We start from the raw sequence: 23,372 nt of genomic DNA, 5'->3' as shown, positions 1-23,372 counted from the left end.
AGAAGGCTGTCTCACATTATTAAGCAGCCTACATTTTCTGCCCAAATGGGAAAGAAAAAGGATGTGTCGGCTGCTGAGAAGCAACAAATTGTGGAGTGTTTAGGTCAAGGCATGACTACAATTAACATTGTGCGATGATCAGGATGAAGTGTCTTGGCAATCAAGAAGTATGTAGCTGATTCACAGTACACACGTGTGCGTGCTGATAAGGGCAAATTGAGGACTCTTTCCTACAGGCAATTTACGTCAGGTTAAAAGAGCAGCGGCAAAAAAGCCTCGTCATAGCAGCAGACAAGTTTTTGAAGCTGCTGGTGCCTCCAACGTCCCCCGAACAACAAGATGCAGGGTCCTTCAGAGGTTTGCAGCTGTGCATATGCCATCCGGTCGACCTCCTCTATCCACTTCACACAAGCAGAAACGGCTCCAGTGGGCCAAACATTACATGAAGACTGATTTCAAAACTGTTTTGTTCACGGATGAGTGCCGTGCAGCGCTCGATGGTCCAGATGGATGGAGTGGAGGATGGCTGGTTGATGGACACCCCACGCAAACACGGCTACAGCGCCAACAAGGAGGAGGTGGAGTAATGTTTTGGGCTGGAATCATGGGGAGAGAGATTGTCGGCCCCTTTAGGATCCCTGAAGGCGCTAAAGATGAACTCCATAATGTATGTGGATTTTCTCAAACAGCACTTCCTGCCATGGTTCAAGAAGAAGAACCATGTATTTCACAGCAAGAGCATTTTTTTGCATGATAATGCAACATCTCATGCTGCACATAAACCATCTGCATCTCTGGCTGATATGGGCATAAAAGGGGACAAACTTATGGTGTGACCCCATGCTCCCCTGACCTCTACCCCATTCAGAACCTCTGGAGCATCATCAAAAGGAGTGTCTATGATGGCGGGAGGCAGTTCACATCTAAGCAACAGCTCTGGGAGGGTATTCTGTCCTCATGCAAAACAATGGAAGCAGAAACCATCCAAAACCTGACAAATTCAATGGATGAGAGAGTTCAGAAGCTCCTTTCGAACAAGGGGTCCTATGTGAAAATGTAACATCACCTAGAATAAAGTTTTGAGTTGAAAACTGTTTGATTTCAGTTTCTAATAACCTGCTAATGCTTATAATTTCAAAAATGACCATTTTTTTGGTCTTTATTAAAATGAAAAGGTTGATCGAAAAGTTTGGGGGATCTAAGAGTGTGGCAACCCAGTAGTCATGATTACTTCGAATTCTGACAATATGAGGGTCATGTTGCAGGTAGTGCAGCAAGAAGGCACTTATGTGTCTTGCGCATCTCGGAGCCCCAAAATTATTTTCCGGGCTAGATGCACCTAAAAATTATTATTAATTTTAAATCTGGTGGAGCTTAGTATAGATGGGCTAATAGGATCAGTGCTGCACACTGCTACAAAGCCCAAATTATTTTCCAGTCAAGATACAGATAAACATGATTAGTAATTTGAAAGCTTAAAACGGTTGGTAGGGTGATTTTAACCAATCATCAAGCTTTTACTCTCCCCAGGATGACACAGGGGTATAAAAGTCGTTTCGGATCCATGATTTGTTCATCTTTATGAACGTGAGTCAGTCTACATTATCAGTGGAGAGCCGCGTGCGCTTATCTGTCAGCACACCACCAGCAGCGCTGAACACACGTTCAGACAGAACGCTGGCTGCGGGGCATGACAAGATCTCCAAGGCGTAAGTGGCTAGCTCCGGCCATTTATCCAGATTGGAAGCCCAAAAAGAGCAAGGGTCCAGTGACTCAGTCATGGCTTCAATGTTTACTTGGAGATACTCCTGTACCATTGTCTCTAGGCGTTGACTATGTGTCAGACTTCTTGTCTCCTGTGGCCTTGCAAAGGATGGGCTAAAAAAGTGGTGAAATGATTCCGCAAAATTGATGTTACCAGCAGATACTGTGTTTCTGTTACGGTTTGAGTGCTGAACACTTGACGGTCCCACGGTTGGCAAGTTGGAACTGTGAGATTCACTACGTGCACCACTGGTGTTTTGTGGAAAAGCACATGTAAGATTCTGCAACAGTCTCTGCTGATACTCCTGCATGCGTGCATCCCTTTCTATGGCAGGAATAATTTCTGCAAATTTACTTTTGTACCGGGGATCTAACAGTGTGGCAACCCAGTAGTCAGGATTATTTCTAATTCTCACAATTCGAGGGTCATGTTGCAGGTAGTGCAGCAAGAAGGCACTCATGTGTGTTGCGCATCCAGGAGCACCAAGTCCCTGTTGTGTTGGTGGCGAGGTAACAATCATGCTTCCTTCCTCTGTCCTCTCCCCCCAACCTCGCACAATAGAAATGTGATCAATGTCTCCCTCATCTGATGAGTCTTCCATCAGTTCGTCCTCCACTTCTTCCTGGGCTCCTGCACCTTCCTCACTAGTTTGGCTGCTACCATGCGCCCTGGTAAAACCATCTCCCCCACCCTGGCATGCCTGCCACCTTGGTGCTGCCGACCGTCTGGACCTTGCAGATGTTAGCCCTTCCGCATACAACTCCTCCTCCTCTACTTCCTCCACCTCCTCTTGTGCCACCACCTGACTCCGAATTCTGTTTAACATGTGCTCCAGCATGTAAATCACCGGAATAGTCATGCTGATAATGGCATCGTCAGCACTAAACATCTTCGTCGCCATTTCAAAACTGTGCAGAAGGGTGCATAGGTCCCTGATCTGAGACCACTCCTCCAGCGTGATTTGCCCCACCTCCGGATCTCGTTGGCCCAGGCTATACGTCAGAACGTATTGCACCAGGTCTTGTCGGTGCTGCCACAGTCGCTGCAACATGTGCAGAGTTGAATTCCACCGGGTAGGCACATCGCATTTTAGCCGGTGAAGTGGCAGGCCCAACGACTTCTGTAGAGATGTAAGTCGCTGAACTGCGGGATGCGAACGGCGGAAGTGAGCACACAGCGACCGTGCCCTCTGCAGAAGGCCATCTAGTCTGGGATAGTGGGCTAAAAATTGCTGGACAACCAGGTTCAACACGTGAGCCATACAAGGCACGTGTGTGACATTGCCCCGGCGAAGGGCCGCACCCAGGTTTGCAGCATTGTCGCACACGGCCTTCCCTGGTTTCAGGTCCAGTGGAGACAACCATTCATGAAATTGGTTCTCCAGAGCTGACCACAACTCCTCAGCTGTGTGACTCACATTTCTCAGACATTTCAAAGTAAAAACCGCCTGATGACGTTGAGCCCTACTGCCAGCATAGTAAGGAGGTGTGCAGGATCCCTTCTGCGCAGTTAGAAAGCTTGTGGCATGACCAGACAGGCTTTGGGTGCAGGTGGAAGACCGAGAGGAGGTTGAGGAGGCAGAAGCAGTGGAGGAACTTTGACATAAAGAGGATTGACGCACAACTCGTGGGGACGGCAAGACTTGGACAGCAGCCCCTTGTCCTGCTGTCACCATAGTTACCCAGTGCCCAGTCAGTGACATGTAACGCCCCTGTCCATGCCTACTCGTCCAAGTGTCTGTGGTGAAATGCACCCTGTCACACACAGAGTTTCTCAAAGAAGCGGTGATGTTGTGTGCGACATGCTGGTGTAGCGCAGGCACACCTTTCTTTGAGAAATAGTGCCGACTGGGCATCTGGTTCTGGGGCACTGCGACGGACATAAGGTCTCGAAAATCCTCTGTGTCCACCAGGCGGAAAGGCAGCATTTCTGTAGCCAAGAGCTTGCAGATGGTGAAATTCAACCTCTTAGCTTTCTCATGGCTAGGAGGAAATGGTCTTTTACTTGTCCACATCTGAGGGACCGAGGGCTGGCTATTGTGCTTAGACGGGGTTGATAAGGGTGTCCCCGGCAAACTGCCGGTCTGTGAGGAAGATGCAGGCGGACATGTTAGGTTGCCTTGATCCAAAGGTGGTGCTATCGATGTCGGACAGCGCTCAACACCAGCTGGTGTTACCACCTCCAAAGAAAATGATGACCTGCCAATCACGCTGGCTGTTGCGGGTAAAGAGGTGGCAGGTCTGCGCCCCAAAACAGGTGTGACTGCTGTCCCCCCAGTCACAGAGGATGAAGAGGCCGCGGATGCACAAGATATGGCAGACGGTGGTTGGCCCGGCCGGCTAGGCCGCATTGTAGCACACTGAGCTTCCCACTGCAACTTATGCTTCATGTCCATGTGCCGGTTCATGCATGAAGTACTCAAACTATGTATTTTTTGGCCTCTACTTAGCTTTTGCTGACAAATGTTACAGATAACACGAGTTGAGTCATCTTTATCGATCTGAAAAAATGCCCAGGCTATGCAAGGATTAGCACCCATGCGACCTGAAGAGCCACCACAACTTGTGGTGAGAGGCAGAGTTGTGTTTGAGGATGCAGTTGTTGACGTGCTTCCAGTACTACGTCTCTGTCCAGGAAGGCGCAACCTGACCTCGTCTTCACTAGCATCGTCCTCCACCTCCTCTGCTGACCTCATCTCTTGGCTGACTGTGGGTTGACAGTAAGTGGGATCTCCAACCTCATCATCATCACCCTGTGCGTTATCACACCCGTCGTCCTCAGAGCCAACCTGTTCCTGCCCTGACAAAAAACTAAAGTTGTCGCTCCAATCAGGTATTTGAGTCTCATCATCGTCTTCCTCATTGTCTCCACCAACAGGAGTTACAGTTTGGGAATGAGGGTCTACATTATGGTCAGAACCTTCTGCGTCTGGTCCTGGATCCGATTCATAAAGATTCTGGGCATCAGTGCAGATCATTTCCTCGTCTGGATTCACAGAAGCGCTGGAGTCGACCTCTGATTCCCAGGCTATAGTATGAGTAAACAGCTCTGCAGACTCAACCATCTGTTCTACCTCATACTCAGACGGGCAGCTGGAGATTTGGGAGCTGTGAGGAAGCAAGTGCGATTGGGGTGACACCTTTGAGGACTAGAGTATTTGTGACGTTGAAGTTGATGTGGAGGAGAGCCCACTTAAAGGAGCACTTGATATCCGTTGAAGCACCTGCTGTTTTTGTGCCTCATCTGGAATTTGTAGCGATTGGCGTGGCCGTAAGAAAGGGATCTTATCACATTGTCCGCTAAAAGAAGTAGACATTTTAGTTTGGCTGGAAGATGGTCTTTCTTCTGCAGATGTTACTGTTGCTTTAACACCTACCCCACGGACACAACCTTTTTTCCCCTTCCCAACACGCCTATTCCCCTTTCCACCAGCAGCAGGCCTTTTTCCACTCATTTTGGTGGTTAACTAATTCCCAACTCCGGAGTTGTTTGCACAAAAAAACAATGGATGGGAACCGAGCAGAGCTGAGTGGCCAAACTGTGGTATTAGGCCAAAACTATTGGCTGGGTTAGATGCAGAAAAAAATTATATTCAATTTGCAACCTGATGGAGGTCAGTATAGATGAACTAATAGAGAAAGTCCCACACACAGCTAGAAGCCCAAATATTTTTTCAGAGGTAGACGCAGATAAAAATATATTCAGTTTGCAACCTGATGGAGGTCAGTATAGATGGACTAATAGAGAAAGTCCCACACACAGCTAGAAGCCCAAATATTTTTTCAGAGGTAGATGCAGAAAAAAATTATATTCAGTTTGCAACCTGATGGAGGTCTGTATAGATGGATTAATAGAACAAGTCCCACACACAGCTAGAAGCCCAATATTTTTTCAGAGGTAGATGCAGAAAAAAAATATATTCAGTTTGCAACCTGATGGAGGTCAGTATAGATGGACTAATAGAACAAGTCCCACACACTGCTAGAAGCCCAAATATTTTTTCAGAGGTAGATGCAGAAAAAAATTATATTCAGTTTGCAACTTGATGGAGGTCTGTATAGATGGATTAATAGAACAAGTCCCACACACAGCTAGAAGCCCAATATTTTTTCAGAGGTAGATGCAGAAAAAAAATATATTCAGTTTGCAACCTGATGGAGGTCAGTATAGATGGACTAATAGAGAAAGTCCCACACACTGCTAGAAGGCCAAACATTTTTTCAGAGCTAGATGCAGAAAAAAAGTATATTCAGTTTGCAACCTGATGGAGGTCAGTATAGATGGACTAATAGAACAAGTCCCACACACTGCTAGAAGCCCAAATATTTTTTCAGAGCTAGATGCAGAAAAAAATTATATTCAATTTGCAACCTGATGGAGGTCAGTATAGATGGACTAATAGAATGATGCTATGCCCAAAAGATTTTACTTCACTAGGTGCAGTAAAAAAATTGGTATTCTATACACAGGTGGTATATCTTGCAACACAGATAGGCTACTCCACTGACTAACACACTCTGCAATAGGCCAAAAAGGATTAGCTTTGCTAGATTCAGCCAAATGCTGTGAAAAAAACTTGCACAGCACTGGCACAGACCTGCCTGGCAAAAACTGATAGGAACTGATGTAACCTAGTCCTGAAAAGGACTCCAATTACAATTAGTCTTTACTCCCACAACCTATCTATTTAAGAGCACAGACCTCCCTGATAAAAGTCGTAGGAAATGCTGTAACCTAGTCCTTAAAAGGACTGCAATCACAACTATTCCCTACTCCTAAGCTATCTGTAGATTTGTGCGAAAATTGGCTTGAAATTAACAAGGTATAGCGCACACAGCAACAGCGGTGCCGTCTAACACGCAGCTGCAGCAGTGAGAAAATGGTGGCGACGGGGAAAATGGCTTGGTCTTATAGGGCAAGGACATGTGACATACACTGCCAATCACACATGCCCTTGCTTGTGTGAAAAAAGCACTTCGCTCCGTGTGTGCGCTGCTGATAGGCTGACAGATTGCACCTCCCCACTGTAAATGCGGGAAAGAGAAAAAAAAATGGAGATCTTCATTATTCCTGCAGAGATCCATCCCCTGCCCCTCCCCCCACCCCGCTGTACACTCAAACTGCGTATTAACATTAATTTTCATCATTACTGAGAAAAAATCCAGTTATGATTTTGGTGCACGAACAGTTATCGAACATAACCTCGAACAGCCGAATTTTTCTCAAATCGTTCGTGTTCGCCGAACGACTCGAACACCGCCCAAAACAGCTCGAATTTGAGATTGGCGAACAGCTCGAGTAGAACAACGCTCATCTCTACTAATGACAACTTATTCAATATGATGACCTAATGTTATCAAATTCTGTGTCGTACGTCTGGGTTCAAAATGTTCACTATACACCTTAATAAAATCCTTGAGGGGTATAGTTTCCAAAATGGGGTCACTTGTGGGGGAGCTCCACTGTTTAGGCACATCAGGGGCTCTCCAAACTCGACATGGTGTCCGCTAGCAAATTGAATGGAAAATCTGCTCAAATTGTTAGCGGACGCCATGTTGCGCTTGGAGAGCCCCTGCGTGCCTAAACATTGGAGCTCCCCCACAAGTGACCCCATTTTGGAAACTAGACCCCCCAAGGCACCTATCTAGATGCATAGTGAGCACTTGGAACCCCTAGGTGCTTCACAAATTGATTCGTAAAAATGGCAAAGTATTTTTTTTTCCACTTTTTCATTTTTACGAATCAATTTGTGAAGGACCTGTGGGTTCCAAGTGCTCACTATGCATCTAGATAGGTGCCTTAGGGGGTCTAGTTTCCAAAATGGGGTCACTTGTGGGGGAGATCCAATGTTTGGGCACACAGGGACTCTCCAAATGCAACATGGTGTCCGCTAACAAATTGAATGGAAAATCGGCTCAAGTTGTTAGTGGACACCATGTTGCGTTTGGAGAGCCCTGTGTGCCCAAACATTGGAGCTCCCCCACAAGTGACCCCATTTTGGAAACTAGACCCCCCAAGGCACCTATCTAGATGCATATTGAGCACTTGGAACCCCCAGGTCCTTCACAAATTGATTCGTAAAAATGAAAAAGTGGAAAAAAAAATACTTTTCCATTTTTACTAATCAATTTGTGAAGCACCTAGGGGTTCCAAGTGCTCACTATGCATCTAGATAGGTGCCTTGGGGGGTCTAGTTTCCAAAATGGGGTCACTTGTGCGGGAGATCCAATGTTTAGGCACATCAGGGGCTCTCCAAACGCAACATGGCGTCCGCTAATTATTCAAGCAAATTTTACAATCAAAAAGTCAAATGGCGCTCCTTCCCTTCCGAGCCCTGCCGTGCGCCCAAACAGTGTTTTTTCCCCACATATGGGGTATCTGCGTGCCCAGGGGAAATTGCACAACAAATTTTGGGGTCCATTTGTGAAAATAAAAAAAATTGGGTCTAAAGTTGTGAAAAAAAGTTAAATGTTAATTTTTTTCTTCCACATTCCAAAAATTCCTGTGAAGCACCTGAAGGATTAATAAAGTTCTTGAATGTGGTTTTGAGCACCTTGAGGGGTGCAGTTTTTAGAATGGTGTCACTTTTGGGTATTTTCTGTCATAAAGACCTCTCAAAGTGACTTCAAATGTGATGTGGTCCCTAAAAAAATGGTTTTGTAAATTTTGTTGGAAAAATGAGAAATCGCTGGTCAACTTTTAACCCTTTTAGCTCCCTAACAAAAAAAAATTTTGGTTCCAAAATTGTGCTGATGTAAAGTAGACATGTGGGAAATGTTACTTATTAACTATTTTGTGTGATATATCTCTCTGATTTAAGGGCATAAAAATTCAAAGTTTGAAAATTGAAAAATTTTCAAAATTTTCGCCAAATTTCCATTTTTTTCACAAATAAACACAAGTTATATCGAAGAAATTTTACCACTATCATGAAGTACAATATGTCATGAAAAAACAGTCTCAGAATCAGGGGGATCCGTTGAAGCGTTCCAGAGTAATTACCTCATAAAATGACAGTGGTCAGAATTGTAAAAATTGGCCTGGTCATTAACGTGCAAACCACCCTCGGGGGTTAAGGGGTTAATAACTATAATAATGAAAATTCTGGACTTACGTGCTTTACTAGTGTGGAAATGGATAAGTTTGCTTCTAGGCCCATCTCCGGCACTATTAAATGCAAACATATCCAAATGATAGAGTGTATTTGCCATCAATCCTTCAAGTCTCACTGGCTCCTCTGATTGCTCTATTTGTACTCTGTGTGCTGCTGCTTCCTTGTCTTGACTGCGCCAGTACCGAATCTAACAAAAAATAAGTTTCACAATCAGTTTAAGAAAATACCGGTATGTAAATATAATGCCATAACTGTGGTTTAAAAAATAATGGATTGTCCCATCTACTGTGAACAGCCTAATGCCTTATTCACATGTCAGCATTTGCAAGCCAAAAGGAAGCATAGCTCTAAAACACATAACAGGTAGGAATGTTTCCGTTAAAGTTTTTCTCTTTGGACGCTGCACTGATTTTGGCTTACAAATAATGATGACATACTGATCAAATACGAACGTGTTAATATTTTGTGATGTGATTAGTATGGTGAATATCAATTTAACAAGCGAGAACAGCACATCCACATTGCTTAAAATATCAAATCTTTATTAAAGTTCCATTAAAAAGACATAAGTGATATTCACCATGAGTAAAGGACTGAGGGGTTTCTGGCAGACAAAATTCATAGTCTTCTAATAAAGAAGATTTGACATTTTAAGCAATGTGGATGTGCCGTTCTCCCTTACTAAATCTATATTGAGTGTTGGTGGTCTACAACGGGACTGGCACCTACAGATCTGGAACTGTATCTGAATGAATCAAACAGCGACGTGGTAAGGCCACGGCCCCACTATGAGTATTGGGTCCGTATTTGTTCTCAGGATTGGGAGCCAAAACCAGGTGAGAAACAATCAGAGAAAAGGTATAATAGAAACAAGTCACCAATTCTGCATTTATCACCCATTCCTGGTTTTGGCTACCACTCCTGAGAAAAAATACTGACCGAATACTGACCAAATACTGATAGAGGGGATGTGACCTAAGGCCTATAACGGACTTTGTTATTCTATAGTCGATATCAAACTTCTGGAGACATAAGAACAAACAGCAATCAGCAACTAAAACCATTTCTTTATTTACAGAATACTTTACCTGATATATAGTTACATAGTTTATAGTTTACATAGTTACATAGTTTATAAGGCCGAAAAAAGACAAGCGTCCATCGAGTTCAGTCTAGTTCTTGTGCACTGCAGCTATTCCGCAGCGTTGATGCAGGGGAAGGCAAAAAAAAACCATGCGGTATAGGCCAATTTACATCATTGAGGAAAAATTCACTTCCCGACTCCAATCTGGCAGTCAGATTAAATCCCTGGATTAATATAGTTGAATTTAATTGAGAATACAGGTATTATAATTTCTGTAACACATATATGAAGATCAAATTAGTGACGTCTGTTGAAAGCCCAAAACATCAAAAACATTCATAAATATTCATGGAATGCCTAAAGACTTGGAAATTAGTAAAATATATTTCACTAACATTGGAGTGTGCAGATTATTTATACACATACTGAAATTAGGAACCTACTCTATGCACAACTCCTTCAGAGTGCTGAAGTTTGTAATTAATTGTGCAATTCAATTTGGTTAGTAAAAGCTCCATAAAAGAACTATAGGCATAACATTGAAGTAATCCACTTCCCAATCAGGGATATTCATCATCCATATTTATGCAATTCAGGAGACCGCATATGCTGCATGCACAGTGTATACTGTAAGGTTGCTAATGTACACAGTTGATGGGAAGTATGTTGCTCTAGTGCACGTAAGCACTGAGACGACTGTTTGGTGCACCTGGGACTGGGTTACGGGTAGTTTGAGAGATAGGTGGGTCTTGCTACCCACATACCTCGCCTCTGGGTGTGGTTAACATATAAAATGGAGGCCATTGTTTGGCACATGGTTTGTTTGTTTGGAGGGAGAAGGCCTCCTGTATGTTTTTGTCTCCAGACTGAGCCAGGTTACTGGATGCTATCCAGCCTGAGTACCCACAGGACTGGCTAATCAGAGACGTTGCTTAAAGGACTCTTTTCTTTGTTTTTGCCTGCACAAAAGGCTGTTTGTTTTGCTTTTGCCGGGTTTATGAAGTAATAAAGCGACATGGACATTTAAATGAAAACGCTTCCTGCTTGCCTCCCGACACACCCAATTGAGTAGAAACCCCACAATTGGTGTTAGCTGTGTGGGCAGCATTCCCAGCAGATACGTGTGACTGCTACAAGAAGGACGGTATGAAGTCTGCCACAAGCCAGCAAGCGTCACAAGACAAAATGGAGGACCGGCTGAAACACCTGGTCTGGTCGCAGCAGCACCAGCAGGAGACCAACAGGCTGTTGTTATAGCAGATCCAACAGCACCAGCAGTAACAGCTGCAGCAGACGAACTTCTATCAAATGCCATCCATGGCAAGACGAGCACCTCAACCCCAAGGCCAGCTGATGATTCCCACGTCTGGTGGGCGATAAGACGGGCCTTGCAGAAAATTACCCCGGGGAATGACATAGATGTTTCCCTGACGGTGTTTGAAAGGGTCGCCGAGAGGGAGAAACTTCCGCGAGAGCAGTGGGAAGAGGTACTGGCACCATACTTGATGGGGGAGCCCCAGAAGGCTTACCATGATTTAGCTTTGCAGGACGCCAGAGAGTATGCCAAGCTAGAAACCGAAATTCAGTCGCACTTGGGGGTGACTATGACTGTCAGAGGACAGCGGATACACTGGTGCACGTATTACCAGGACAATCCTCCTCGCTCCCAAATGTTTGACCTTTTGCACCTGGTCCATAAGTGGCAGCAGCAGAGTCCTCTACACCTGCGCAGATGGTAGAGCGAGTAGCGATGGACCAGTTTGTGAATTCCCTGCCGAGGCTAATACAGACTTGGGTTGCCCAGGGTGATCCCCGGAATACCGATGAACTGATCGGACTGGTCGAGAGATACCTTGGGGTTGAGGGTTCCTTGGGAAGGCAGCCCTCTCCATACTGGGGGTCCCAAAAGGGGGTGGTGCATCCAAGGTCTAAAGGGGCGGGGGAGGTAATGCCCAAGGTTCCAACGGATGATGTAATTTGATGGAGGTGCCACGGCCCAGGCCATATAGCCGCCCTTTGTCCCCTGGCCCATGAGCAGATGGACTGCAGCATAGGACGCCGCTGCTCATACTATGCGTATCCAGCCTGCAGTGTGAACTGTCCACCCAGCGAGGGGCCACAAGCAGGTCCCATGAAGGTGAACGGTTGGCAGGTAACAGAACTGCTAGACTCCAGGAGTCTGGTGACCCTTGTGAGGGCCAAGCTTCGTCTCCAACTGATCCCAGGGAAAAAGGTTAGAGTTCCTTTGCATTCATGGTGATTCTAAGGACTACCACATGGACAGAGTGGACATTGAAATGGCCCATGATACTGAGTCCCACTAGGTCGATGTCATCCAGCACTTGTTGCACCCCATTACTATAGGATGGAACTCTTGTTTTGGGATCTGTGGGAGAAGGGTTCAGGGTTCGCTGGCTTGGTTAAGAAACCAATTAACCCTGAAGATGTATCACCACACCCAGAGTCAGACGGGTTTCTCTTTTGTGTTCTTGAGGGGGATGAGGAGGTAGTATTCCCTGAGTCTGACATTCCGGAGTTAGGGGTGACCAGCGAGAATTTTGAGTCTGCCCAAAAAATAGACCTAACTCTGAGGGAAGACTTTAACAATGTCATGGTCATAAATAAGATTGCACAGGAGACGGGGGCTGACACAAGGTTTCCCTATTTTATGATGATTGGGGAGTTGTACTGTGTTGAGAAAGTGAGGGAGGAGTTTGTGGAACAGTTATTGGTGCCGGGGCCCTATAGACAAAGGGTGTTGGACATGGCCCATTCACATATCTTGGTAGGACATCTGGGAGTAGAAAAAACACAGGAACAGATCATACAGAGGTTCTATTGGCCTGGATGTTACTGGGAAATATTAAAGTATTGCAGGTCCTGACCTACGTGCCAGTTAACCACCCCCATCTCTCACATTCAAAGTCCCCTCGTGCCATTGCCCATCATTGAAGTACTGTTCGAGAGAATTGCTATGGACTTGGTGGTCCCTTGATTAAATCTGCTTGTAGGGATCAGGTCATCTTGGACTATGACACCCGCTATCCTGAAGCGATCCCTCTGAGAAACTCCTCCGCCAAGAGTATAACCCATGTTTTCTCCCAGACAGGGTTACCAAGGGAGATCCTGACCAACCAGGGAACACCCTTTCTGGGTAAAGTTATGAGAGAATTGTGTAAGGTCCTGCAAATCTCCCAATTGAGAACATCAGTATACCACCCTCAGACAGATGGCCTAGTGGAAAGGTTTAACAAAACTCTGAAGAGTATGCTGAGGAAGGGACGATTAAGACTGGAACTGTCTCCTGCCATATCTGTTGTTCTCGATCTGAGAGGTTCCACAGGCCTCTACTGGGTTCACGCCATTTGAACTCATGTATGGCCAAAATCAGCAGGGTCTCCAGGATGTAGCAAAGGAAACCTGTGAAGCCGAGGTCACGCCCCACAGGAGCGTCATCAAGCACGTCGCCCTGATGCAGGAGAGGATTGCGAATGGGATGCCCATCGTAAAAAAATATCTCCTCCAGGCAAAAGAGGCACAGGCCAGGGTCTACAACCGGTCTAAACCACAAAGAACATGAAGTATACACCCTAAGATATAAGTTTTAATAGATATTTTAAAAGATAATAGCAATAATTCAGGACAAAAATTCAGATAAAAGTATGGGGAAGGAAATGCAATGGGGCAGCACAAAATGGCATACAGACTTGCCCTATAGACCCTAAGGGAGGAATACCCTACCTGACAGCGGAGTAATCACCCTAATGTGTCGGCGTGGTGTCCCCGCTCAACGGAGGCTGCCCCTTGCCTGTCCCTAGCACGTCCCTATACAGACTTACATACATAAAAACAAAAAACAAAAGACAGGAACAAAAAATAAACCGGTGTCCCAAAATTGGGAGACCTGACAGTCATATCAAAAGTTGATATGCTGTAAAAGTAAATAAAAACCATGCATCAGTTATGATAAGATGGGTAAGGAGTGTCAGCAAGATAACTTATTTTATTGAAATGACCACAAACAATCAATGTCAATGCCCCAAGGAAGTTAGGGCTATAGTTGTAAAAAATGGAATTGACAGAGACCATGTATCCCTATCAATAAATTTCTGTATGAGAAACTATAGATCACTGTCTTTTTTTAAAAATAACCAAAGATAGGATTGGAGTAGCTTTTTGAGTCTCAGTTAACCCACATAATGGCCGAAAAAGGTATCTGCAGACCACTTTAATAATTATATAGTAACAACAGTGTTAATCAAATGCTCTCATTGAGGTAATATAACAGCAGTCATAAATAAACAGGCTGCTAGTTAACAGAGACATGTGATGCTCAATAATTCATAGTAATAATGTGCGCTACACTCCCAGTACTTAGTGCAATGTGCTAAATGAATTCACATCACAGCAATCACATAATAACAAACTGCTAGATTGCAGACTTATCTGATGCTGATTGGTTCATGATCACTATATATAGATGAGCCCTGACCTAGGAGGGAGCAAAACGCGTTGGGACAGGGACCTCATCAGAGGACAATCACAGGAGTACACCATAATAGGTCAGGCTGGATGGAAAAGTAAATATATCCCATCAATTGAATCACCAAGCCAAAAGAGTCAGTGATCCATCAGACTTAAATACACCCCCTGCAATAATTGTACAGGAAACACCTGTCAGCCGTATCTAGCGTGGTTGAGCAATCACCGAGATGAGGCACTGCTGGAACGCTGAGTGCGTGACAACAGCAATTTGTTTCTTCCGCATGTGGCAATGTAAGTCACATCCGCCGCGCGAACTCAATGGAACGCATATGCGTGTCACCAGTCCTTCCGCCCGCGGCAGGCATACGCCGTCACTTCCGCCGCGCGATCATGGTGGAACGCAAATGCGTCTCACCAGCGCTTAGAAAGAACAGGAAACACCAATTCTACGGGTTATGACAAGCGCAAAGGAGAAGGAAGTTAAAGACATCAAATAAGACACAAATAAGATCCTAACACTAGGCATAGGGGATTTGTTGATGAAAAAACTGGTGAAATAATGTACAAATCAGTAGCAGTCACTAGAAGAGGGGGAAATATAGAAATGTGATGATAAAAAGTTAGAAGCCCACTAAACTGTATGTCCAAAGGGCCTAATTTGAGGATAATACAAAGACTAACAGGAAATACCAGTAGTCTAATTGTCCAAACTTTCATGGACCAGGATACTGACCATGAGACAATAAATGTATATATAAGTCCAAATGACATAATGCCAGTATTGATTCCTATAAATGGGTATGCTAGTAGAACGAGTAGACTTAGACAAAGCTAGAAAAGTTCAGTTGTTCATTTAAACCTCCTGGGTTTTGGGATTCCAGCCAGAAAATCCATCTACATTCCCTCTGCAGGATCACTTTGTCCCAATCGCCCTGGCGGCTGGAGGGCTAATGACTTCAACAGAGCGAAACGAAATAGAGTCTAGATTACCACCATGATAAGTGTTTACATGTTTTGCTAGGGGTGTCTCCCTTTTGTGTCTAATGTCAAAGGGTGGCTACTTTGAAGAACCTAGAATGTAAGACATATTTTCAGTTGTTTCACACTTTTTTCTTAAGTATATAATTCCACATGTGTTAATTCATAGTTTTGATGCCTTCAGTGTGAATGTACAATTTTCAAAGTCATGAAAATACAGAAAAATCTTTAAATGAGAAGGTGTGTCCAAACTTTTGGTCTGTACGGTATATGTGCTGGTGAACTTGAAGCTCTATTGGATTCCTGAGGCCCGACGAGAGTTGATCTCCAAAGAAGTGAGTTGTATGTTGAAACTTGGGGTCATTGAGGAATCCAAGAGCGGTTGGTCAAGCCCAATTGTCCTGGTCCCAAAACCCAATGGCAAATGGAGATTCTGTAATGACTATCGGAAGTGGAATGAGGTCTCCAAATTCAACGCATATGCAATGCCGCGTGTCGATGAGACTTGAGCCAGCAAGGTACATAACCACCTTGGATTTGACGAAGGGATATTGGCAGATCCCCATTAGAGATGAGCGTAGTTCTACTCGAACTGTTCGCCAATCTCAAATTCGAGCTGTTTTGGGCGGTGTTCGAGCCGGTCGGCGAACACGAACAATTTGAGAAAAATTCGGCTGTTCGAGGTTATGTTCGATAACTGTTCGTGCACCAAAATCATAACTGGATTTTTTCTCAGTAATGATGAAAATTAATGTTAATACGCAGTTTGAGTGTACAGCGGGGCAGGGGGAGGGGCAGGGGATGGATCTCTGCAGGAACAATGAAGATCTCCATTTTTTTTTCTCTTTCCCGCATTTGCAGTGGGGAGGTGCAATCTGTCAGCCTATCAGCAGCGCACACACGGAGCGAAGTGCTTTTTTTCACACAAGCAAGGGCATGTGTGATTGGCAGTGTATGTCACATGTCCTTGCCCTATAAGACCAAGCCATTTTCCCCGTCGCCACCATTTTCTCACTGCTGCAGCTGCGTGTTAGACGGCACCGCTGTTGCTGTGTGTGCTATACCTTGTTAATTTCAAGCCAATTTTCGCACAAATATACAGATAGCTTGGGAGTAGGGAATAGTTGTGATTGCAGTCCTTTTAAGGACTAGGTTACAGCATTTCCTACGACTTTTATCAGGCAGGTCTGTGCTCTTAAATAGATAGATTGTGGGAGTAAAGACTAATTGTAATTGGAGTCCTTTTCAGGACTAGGTTACATCAGTTCCTATCAGTTTTTGCCAGGCAGGTCTGTGCCAGTGCTGTGCAAGTTTTTTTCACAGCATTTGGCTGAATCTAGCAAAGCTAATCCTCTTTGGCCTATTGCAGAGTGTGTTAGTCAGTGGAGTAGCCTATCTGTGTTGCAAGATATACCACCTGTGTATAGAATACCAATTTTTTTACTGCACCTAGTGAAGTAAAATCTTTTGGGCATAGCATCATTCTATTAGTCCATCTATACTGACCTCCATCAGGTTGCAAACTGAATATAATTTTTTTCTGCATCTAGCTCTGAAAAAATATTTGGGCTTCTAGCAGTGTGTGGGACTTGGTCTATTAGTCCATCTATACTGACCTCCATCAGGTTGCAAATTAAAAATAATTTTTTTCTTCATTTAGCTCTGAAAAAATATTTGGGCTTCTAGCAGTGTGTGGGACTTGTTCTATTAGTCCTTCTATACTGACCTCCAGCAGGTTGCAAATTGAATATAATTTTTTTCTGCATCTAGCTCTGAAAGAATATTTGGGCTTCTAGCGGTGTGTGGGACTTGGTCTATTAGTCCATCTATACTGACCTCCATCAGGTTGCAAATTAAAAATAATTTTTTTCTGCATCTAGCTCTGAAAAAATATTTGGGCTTCTAGCAGTGTGTGGGACTTGGTCTATTAGTCCATCTATACTGACCTCCATCAGGTTGCAAATTAAAAATAATTTTTTTCTTCATTTATCTCTGAAAAAATATTTGGGCTTCTAGCAGTATGTGACTTGGTCTATTAGTCCATCTATACTGACCTCCATCAGGTTGCAAATTAAAAATAATTTTTTTCTGCATCTAGCTCTGAAAAAATATTTGGGCTTCTAGCAGTGTGTGGGACTTGGTCTATTAGTCCATCTATACTGACCTCCATCAGGTTGCAAATTGAATAAAAAAAATTTCTGCATCTAGCTCTGAAAAAATATTTGGGCTTCTAGTGGTGTGTGGGACTTGGTCTATTAGTCCATCTATACTGACCTCCATCAGGTTGCAAATTAAAAATAATTTTTTTCTTCATTTAGCTCTGAAAAAATATTTGGGCTTCTAGCAGTGTGTGGGACTTGTTCTATTAGTCCTTCTATACTGACCTCCAGCAGGTTGCAAATTGAATATAATTTTTTTCTGCATCTAGCTCTGAAAAAATATTTGGGCTTCTAGCGGTGTGTGGGACTTGGTCTATTAGTCCATCTATACTGACCTCCATCAGGTTGCAAATTAAAAATAATTTTTTTCTGCATCTAGCTCTGAAAAAATATTTGGGCTTCTAGCAGTGTGTGGGACTTGGTCTATTAGTCCATCTATACTGACCTCCATCAGGTTGCAAATTGAATAAAAAAATTTTCTGCATCTAGCTCTGAAAAAATATTTGGGCTTCTAGCGGTGTGTGGGACTTGGTCTATTAGTCCATCTATACTGACCTCCATCAGGTTGCAAATTAAAAATAATTTTTTTCTTCATTTAGCTCTGAAAAAATATTTGGGCTTCTAGCAGTGTGTGGGACTTGTTCTATTAGTCCTTCTATACTGACCTCCAGCAGGTTGCAAATTGAATATAATTTTTTTCTGCATCTAGCTCTGAAAAAATATTTGGGCTTCTAGCGGTGTGTGGGACTTGGTCTATTAGTCCATCTATACTGACCTCCATCAGGTTGCAAATTAAAAATATTTTTTTTCTGCATCTAGCTCTGAAAAAATATTTGGGTTTCTAGCAGTGTGTGGGACTTGGTCTATTAGTCCATCTATACTGACCTCCATCAGGTTGCAAATTAAAAATAATTTTTTTCTTCATTTATCTCTGAAAAAATATTTGGGCTTCTAGCAGCGTGTGGGACTTGTTCTATTAGTCCATCTATACTGACCTCCATCAGGTTGCAAATTAAAAATAATTTTTTTCTGCATCTAGCTCTGAAAAAATATTTTGGCTTCTAGCAGTGTGTGGGACTTGGTCTATTAGTCCATCTATACTGACCTCCATCAGGTTGCAAATTAAAAATAATTTTTTTCTGCATCTAGCTCTGAAAAAATATTTGGGCTTCTAGCAGTGTGTGGGACTTGGTCTATTAGTCCATCTATACTGACCTCCATCAGGTTGCAAATTGAATAAAAAAAATTTCTGCATCTAGCTCTGAAAAAATATTTGGGCTTCTAGCGGTGTGTGGGACTTGGTCTATTAGTCCATCTATACTGACCTCCATCAGGTTGCAAATTAAAAATAATTTTTTTCTGCATCTAACCCAGCCAATAGTTTTGGCCTAATACCACAGTTTGGCCACTCAGCTCTGCTCGGTTACCATCCATTGTTTTTTTGTGCAAACAACTCCAGAGTTGTGAATTAGTTAACCACCAAAATGAGTGGAAAAAGGCCTGCTGCTGGTGGAAAGGGGAATAGGCGTGTTGGGAAGGGGAAAAAAGGTTGTGTCCGTGGGGTAGGTGCAGAAGAAAGACCATCTTCCAGCCAAACTAAAATGTCTACTTCTTTTAGCGGACAATGTGATAAGATCCCTTTCTTACGGCCACGCCAATCGCTACAAATTCCAGATGAGGCACAAAAACAGCAGGTGCTTCAACGGATATCAAGTGCTCCTTTAAGTGGGCTCTCCTCCACATCAACTTCAACATCACAAATACTCCAGTCCTCAAAGGTGTCACCCAAATCGCACTTGCTTCCTCACAGCTCCCAAATCTCCAGCTGCCCGTCTGAGTATGAGGTAGAACAGATGGTTGAGTCTGCAGAGCTGTTTACTCATACTATAGCCTGGGAATCAGAGGTCGACTCCAGCGCTTCTGTGAATCCAGACGAGGAAATGATCTGCACTGATGCCCAGAATCTTTATGAGTCAGATCCAGGACCAGACGCAGAAGGTTCTGACCATAATGTAGACCCTCATTCCCAAACTGTAACTCCTGTTGGTGGAGACAATGAGGAAGACGATGATAAGACTCAAATACCTGATTGGAGCGACAACTTTAGTTTTTTGTCAGGGCAGGAACAGGTTGGCTCTGAGGACGACGGGTGTGATAACGCACAGGGTGATGATGATGAGGTCGGAGATCCCACTTACTGTCAACCCACAGTCAGCCAAGAGATGAGGTCAGCAGAGGAGGTGGAGGAAGATGCTAGTGACGACGAGGTCAGGTTGCGCCTTCCTGGACAGAGACGTAGTACTGGAAGCACGTCAACAACTGCATCCTCAAACACAACTCTGCCTCTCACCACAAGTCGTGGTGGCTCTTCAGGTCGCATGGGTGCTAAGCCTTGCATAGCCTGGGCATTTTTTCAGATCGATAAAGATGACCCAACTCGTGTTATCTGTAACATTTGTCAGCAAAAGCTAAGTAGAGGCCAAAAAATACATAGTTTGAGTACTTCATGCATGAACCGGCACATGGACATGAAGCATAAGTTGCAGTGGGAAGCTCAGTGTGCTACAATGCGGTCTAGCCGGCCGGGCCAACCACCGTCTGCCATATCTTGTGCATCCGCGGCCTCTTCATCCTCTGTGACTGGGGGGACAGCAGTCACACCTGTTTTGGGGCGCAGACCTGCCACCTCTTTACCCGCAACAGCCAGCGTGATTGGCAGGTCATCATTTTCTTTGGAGGTGGTAACACCAGCTGGTCTTGAGCGCTGTCCGACATCGATAGCACCACCTTTGGATCAAGGCAACCTAACATGTCCGCCTGCATCTTCCTCACAGACCGGCAGTTTGCCGGGGACACCCTTATCAACCCCGTCTAAGCACAATAGCCAGCCCTCGGTCCCTCAGATGTGGACAAGTAAAAGACCATTTCCTCCTAGCCATGAGAAAGCTAAGAGGTTGAATTTCACCATCTGCAAGCTCTTGGCTACAGAAATGCTGCCTTTCCGCCTGGTGGACACAGAGGATTTTCGAGACCTTATGTCCGTCGCAGTGCCCCAGTACCAGATGCCCAGTCGGCACTACTTCTCAAAGAAAGGTGTGCCTGCGCTCCACCAGCATGTCGCACACAACATCACCGCTTCTTTGAGAAACTCTGTGTGTGACAGGGTGCATTTCACCACAGACACTTGGACGAGTAGGCATGGACAGGGGCGTTACATGTCGCTGACTGGGCACTGGGTAACTATGGTGACAGCAGGACAAGGGGCTGCTGTCCAAGTCTTGCCGTCCCCACGAGTTGTGCGTCAATCCTCTTTATGTCAAAGTTCCACCACTGCTTCTGCCTCCTCAACCTCCTCTCGGTCTTCCACCTGCACCCAAAGCCTGTCTGGTCATGCCACAAGCTTTCTAACTGCGCAGAAGGGATCCTGCACACCTCCTTACTATGCTGGCAGTAGGGCTCAACGTCATCAGGCGGTTTTTACATTGAAATGTCTGGGAAATGTGAGTCACACAGCTGAGGAGTTGTGGTCAGCTCTGGAGAACCAATTTCATGAATGGTTGTCTCCACTGGACCTGAAACCAGGGAAGGCCGTGTGCGACAATGCTGCAAACCTGGGTGCGGCCCTTCGCCGGGGCAATGTCACACACGTGCCTTGTATGGCTCACGTGTTGAACCTGGTTGTCCAGCAATTTTTAGCCCACTATCCCAGACTAGATGGCCTTCTGCAGAGGGCACGGTCGCTGTGTGCTCACTTCCGCCGTTCGCATCCCGCAGCTCAGTGACTTACATCTCTACAGAAGTCGTTGGGCCTGCCACTTCACCGGCTAAAATGCGATGTGCCTACCCGGTGGAATTCAACTCTGCACATGTTGCAGCGACTGTGGCAGCACCGACAAGCCCTGGTGCAATACGTTCTGACGTATAGCCTGGGCCAACGAGATTCAGAGGTGGGGCAAATCACGCTGGAGGAGTGGTCTCAGATCAGGGACCTATGCACCCTTCTGCACAGTTTTGAAATGGCGACGAAGATGTTTAGTGCTGACGATGCCATTATCAGCATGACTATTCCGGTGATTTACATGCTGGAGCACATGTTAAACAGAATTCGGAGTCAGGTGGTGGCACAAGAGGAGGTGGAGGAAGTAGAGGAGGAGGAGTTGTATGCGGAAGGGCTAACATCTGCAAGGTCCAGACGGTCGGCAGCACCAAGGCGGCAGGCATGTGAGGGTGGGGGAGATGGTTTTACCAGGGCGCATGGTAGCAGCCAAACTAGTGAGGAAGGTGCAGGAGCCCAGGAAGAAGTGGAGGACGAACTGATGGAAGACTCATCAGATGAGGGAGACCTTGATCACATTTCTGTTGTGCGAGGTTGGGGGGAGAGGACAGAGGAAGGAAGCATGATTGTTACCTCGCCACCAACACAACAGGGACTTGGTGCTCCTGGATGCGCAACACACATGAGTGCCTTCTTGCTGCACTACCTGCAACATGACCCTCGAATTGTGAGAATTAGAAATAATCCTGACTACTGGGTTGCCACACTGTTAGATCCCCGGTACAAAAGTAAATTTGCAGAAATTATTCCTGCCATAGAAAGGGATGCACGCATGCAGGAGTATCAGCAGAGACTGTTGCAGAACCTTACATGTGCTTTTCCACAAAATACCAGTGGTGCACGTAGTGAATCTCACAGTTCCAACTTGCCAACCGTGGGACCGTCAAGTGTTCAGCACTCAAACCGTGACAGAACCACAGTATCTGCTGGTAACATCAATTTTGCGGAATCATTTCACCACTTTTTTAGCCCATCCTTTGCAAGGCCACAGGAGACAAGAAGTCTGACACATAGTCAACGCCTAGAGACGATTGTACAGGAGTATCTCCAAGTAAACATTGAAGCCACGACTGTGTCACTGGACCCTTGCTCTTTTTGGGCTTCCAATCTGGATAAATGGCCGGAGCTAGCCACTTACGCCTTGGAGATCTTGTCATGCCCCGCAGCCAGCGTTCTGTCTGAACGTGTGTTCAGCGCTGCTGGTGGTGTGCTGACAGATAAGCGCACGCGGCTCTCCACTGATAATGTAGACAGACTCACGTTCATAAAGATGAACAAATCATGGATCCGAAACGACTTTTCTACCCCTGTGTCATCCTGGGGAGAGTAAAAGCTTGATGATTGGTTAAAATCACCCTACCAACCGTTTTAAGCTTTCAAATTACTAATCATGTTTATCTGTATCTTGACTGGAAAATAATTTGGGCATTGTAGCAGTGTGCAGCACTGATCCTATTAGGCCATCTATACTAAAGCTTCACCAGATTTAAAATTAAAAATAATTTTTAGCTGCATCTAGCCCGGAAAATAATTTTGGGGCTCCGAGATGCGCAAGGCACATAAGTGCCTTCTTGCTGCACTACCTGCAGCATGACCCTCATATTGTCAGAATTCGAAGTAATCATGACTACTGGGTTGCCACACTCTTAGATCCCCCAAACTTTTCGATCAACCTTTTCATTTTAATAAAGACCAAAAAAATGGTCATTTTTGAAATTATAAGCATTAGCAGGTTGTTAGAAACTGAAATCAAACAGTTTTCAACTCAAAACTTTATTCTAGGTGATGTTACATTTTCACATAGGACCCCTTGTTCGAAAGGAGCTTCTGAACTCTCTCGTCCATTGAATTTGTCAGGTTTTGGATGGTTTCTGCTTCAATTGTTTTGCATGAGGACAGAATACCCTCCCAGGGCTGTTGCTTAGATGTGAACTGCCTCCCGCCATCATAGA

General features: G+C 44.8%; 1 protein-coding gene across 3 annotated transcripts in view; it reads right to left on the bottom strand.

Annotated features, from left to right (window-relative positions):
- LOC141165067 (contactin-1-like) overlaps window positions 1-23,372 on the bottom strand; it is a 288,068-nt gene that overhangs the window by 9,420 nt on the left and 255,276 nt on the right. For all 3 annotated transcript variants that reach the window (XM_073650711.1, XM_073650713.1, XM_073650712.1), the window contains one exon: window positions 8,880-9,066. In XM_073650711.1, coding sequence (XP_073506812.1) covers window positions 8,880-9,066 — 187 coding nt within the window. The remainder of the gene's footprint in view (window positions 1-8,879; window positions 9,067-23,372) is intronic.

The sequence above is a fragment of the Phyllobates terribilis genome, unplaced genomic scaffold (genome assembly GCF_046119375.1).
Source record: "Phyllobates terribilis strain yellow unplaced genomic scaffold, ASM4611937v1 Scaffold_11__3_contigs__length_659146591, whole genome shotgun sequence".
NCBI classification, from domain to species: Eukaryota; Metazoa; Chordata; class Amphibia; order Anura; family Dendrobatidae; genus Phyllobates; species Phyllobates terribilis.
Note: the sequence above shows the minus strand (reverse complement) of the source record. Positions and strands in the feature narration are given on the sequence as shown.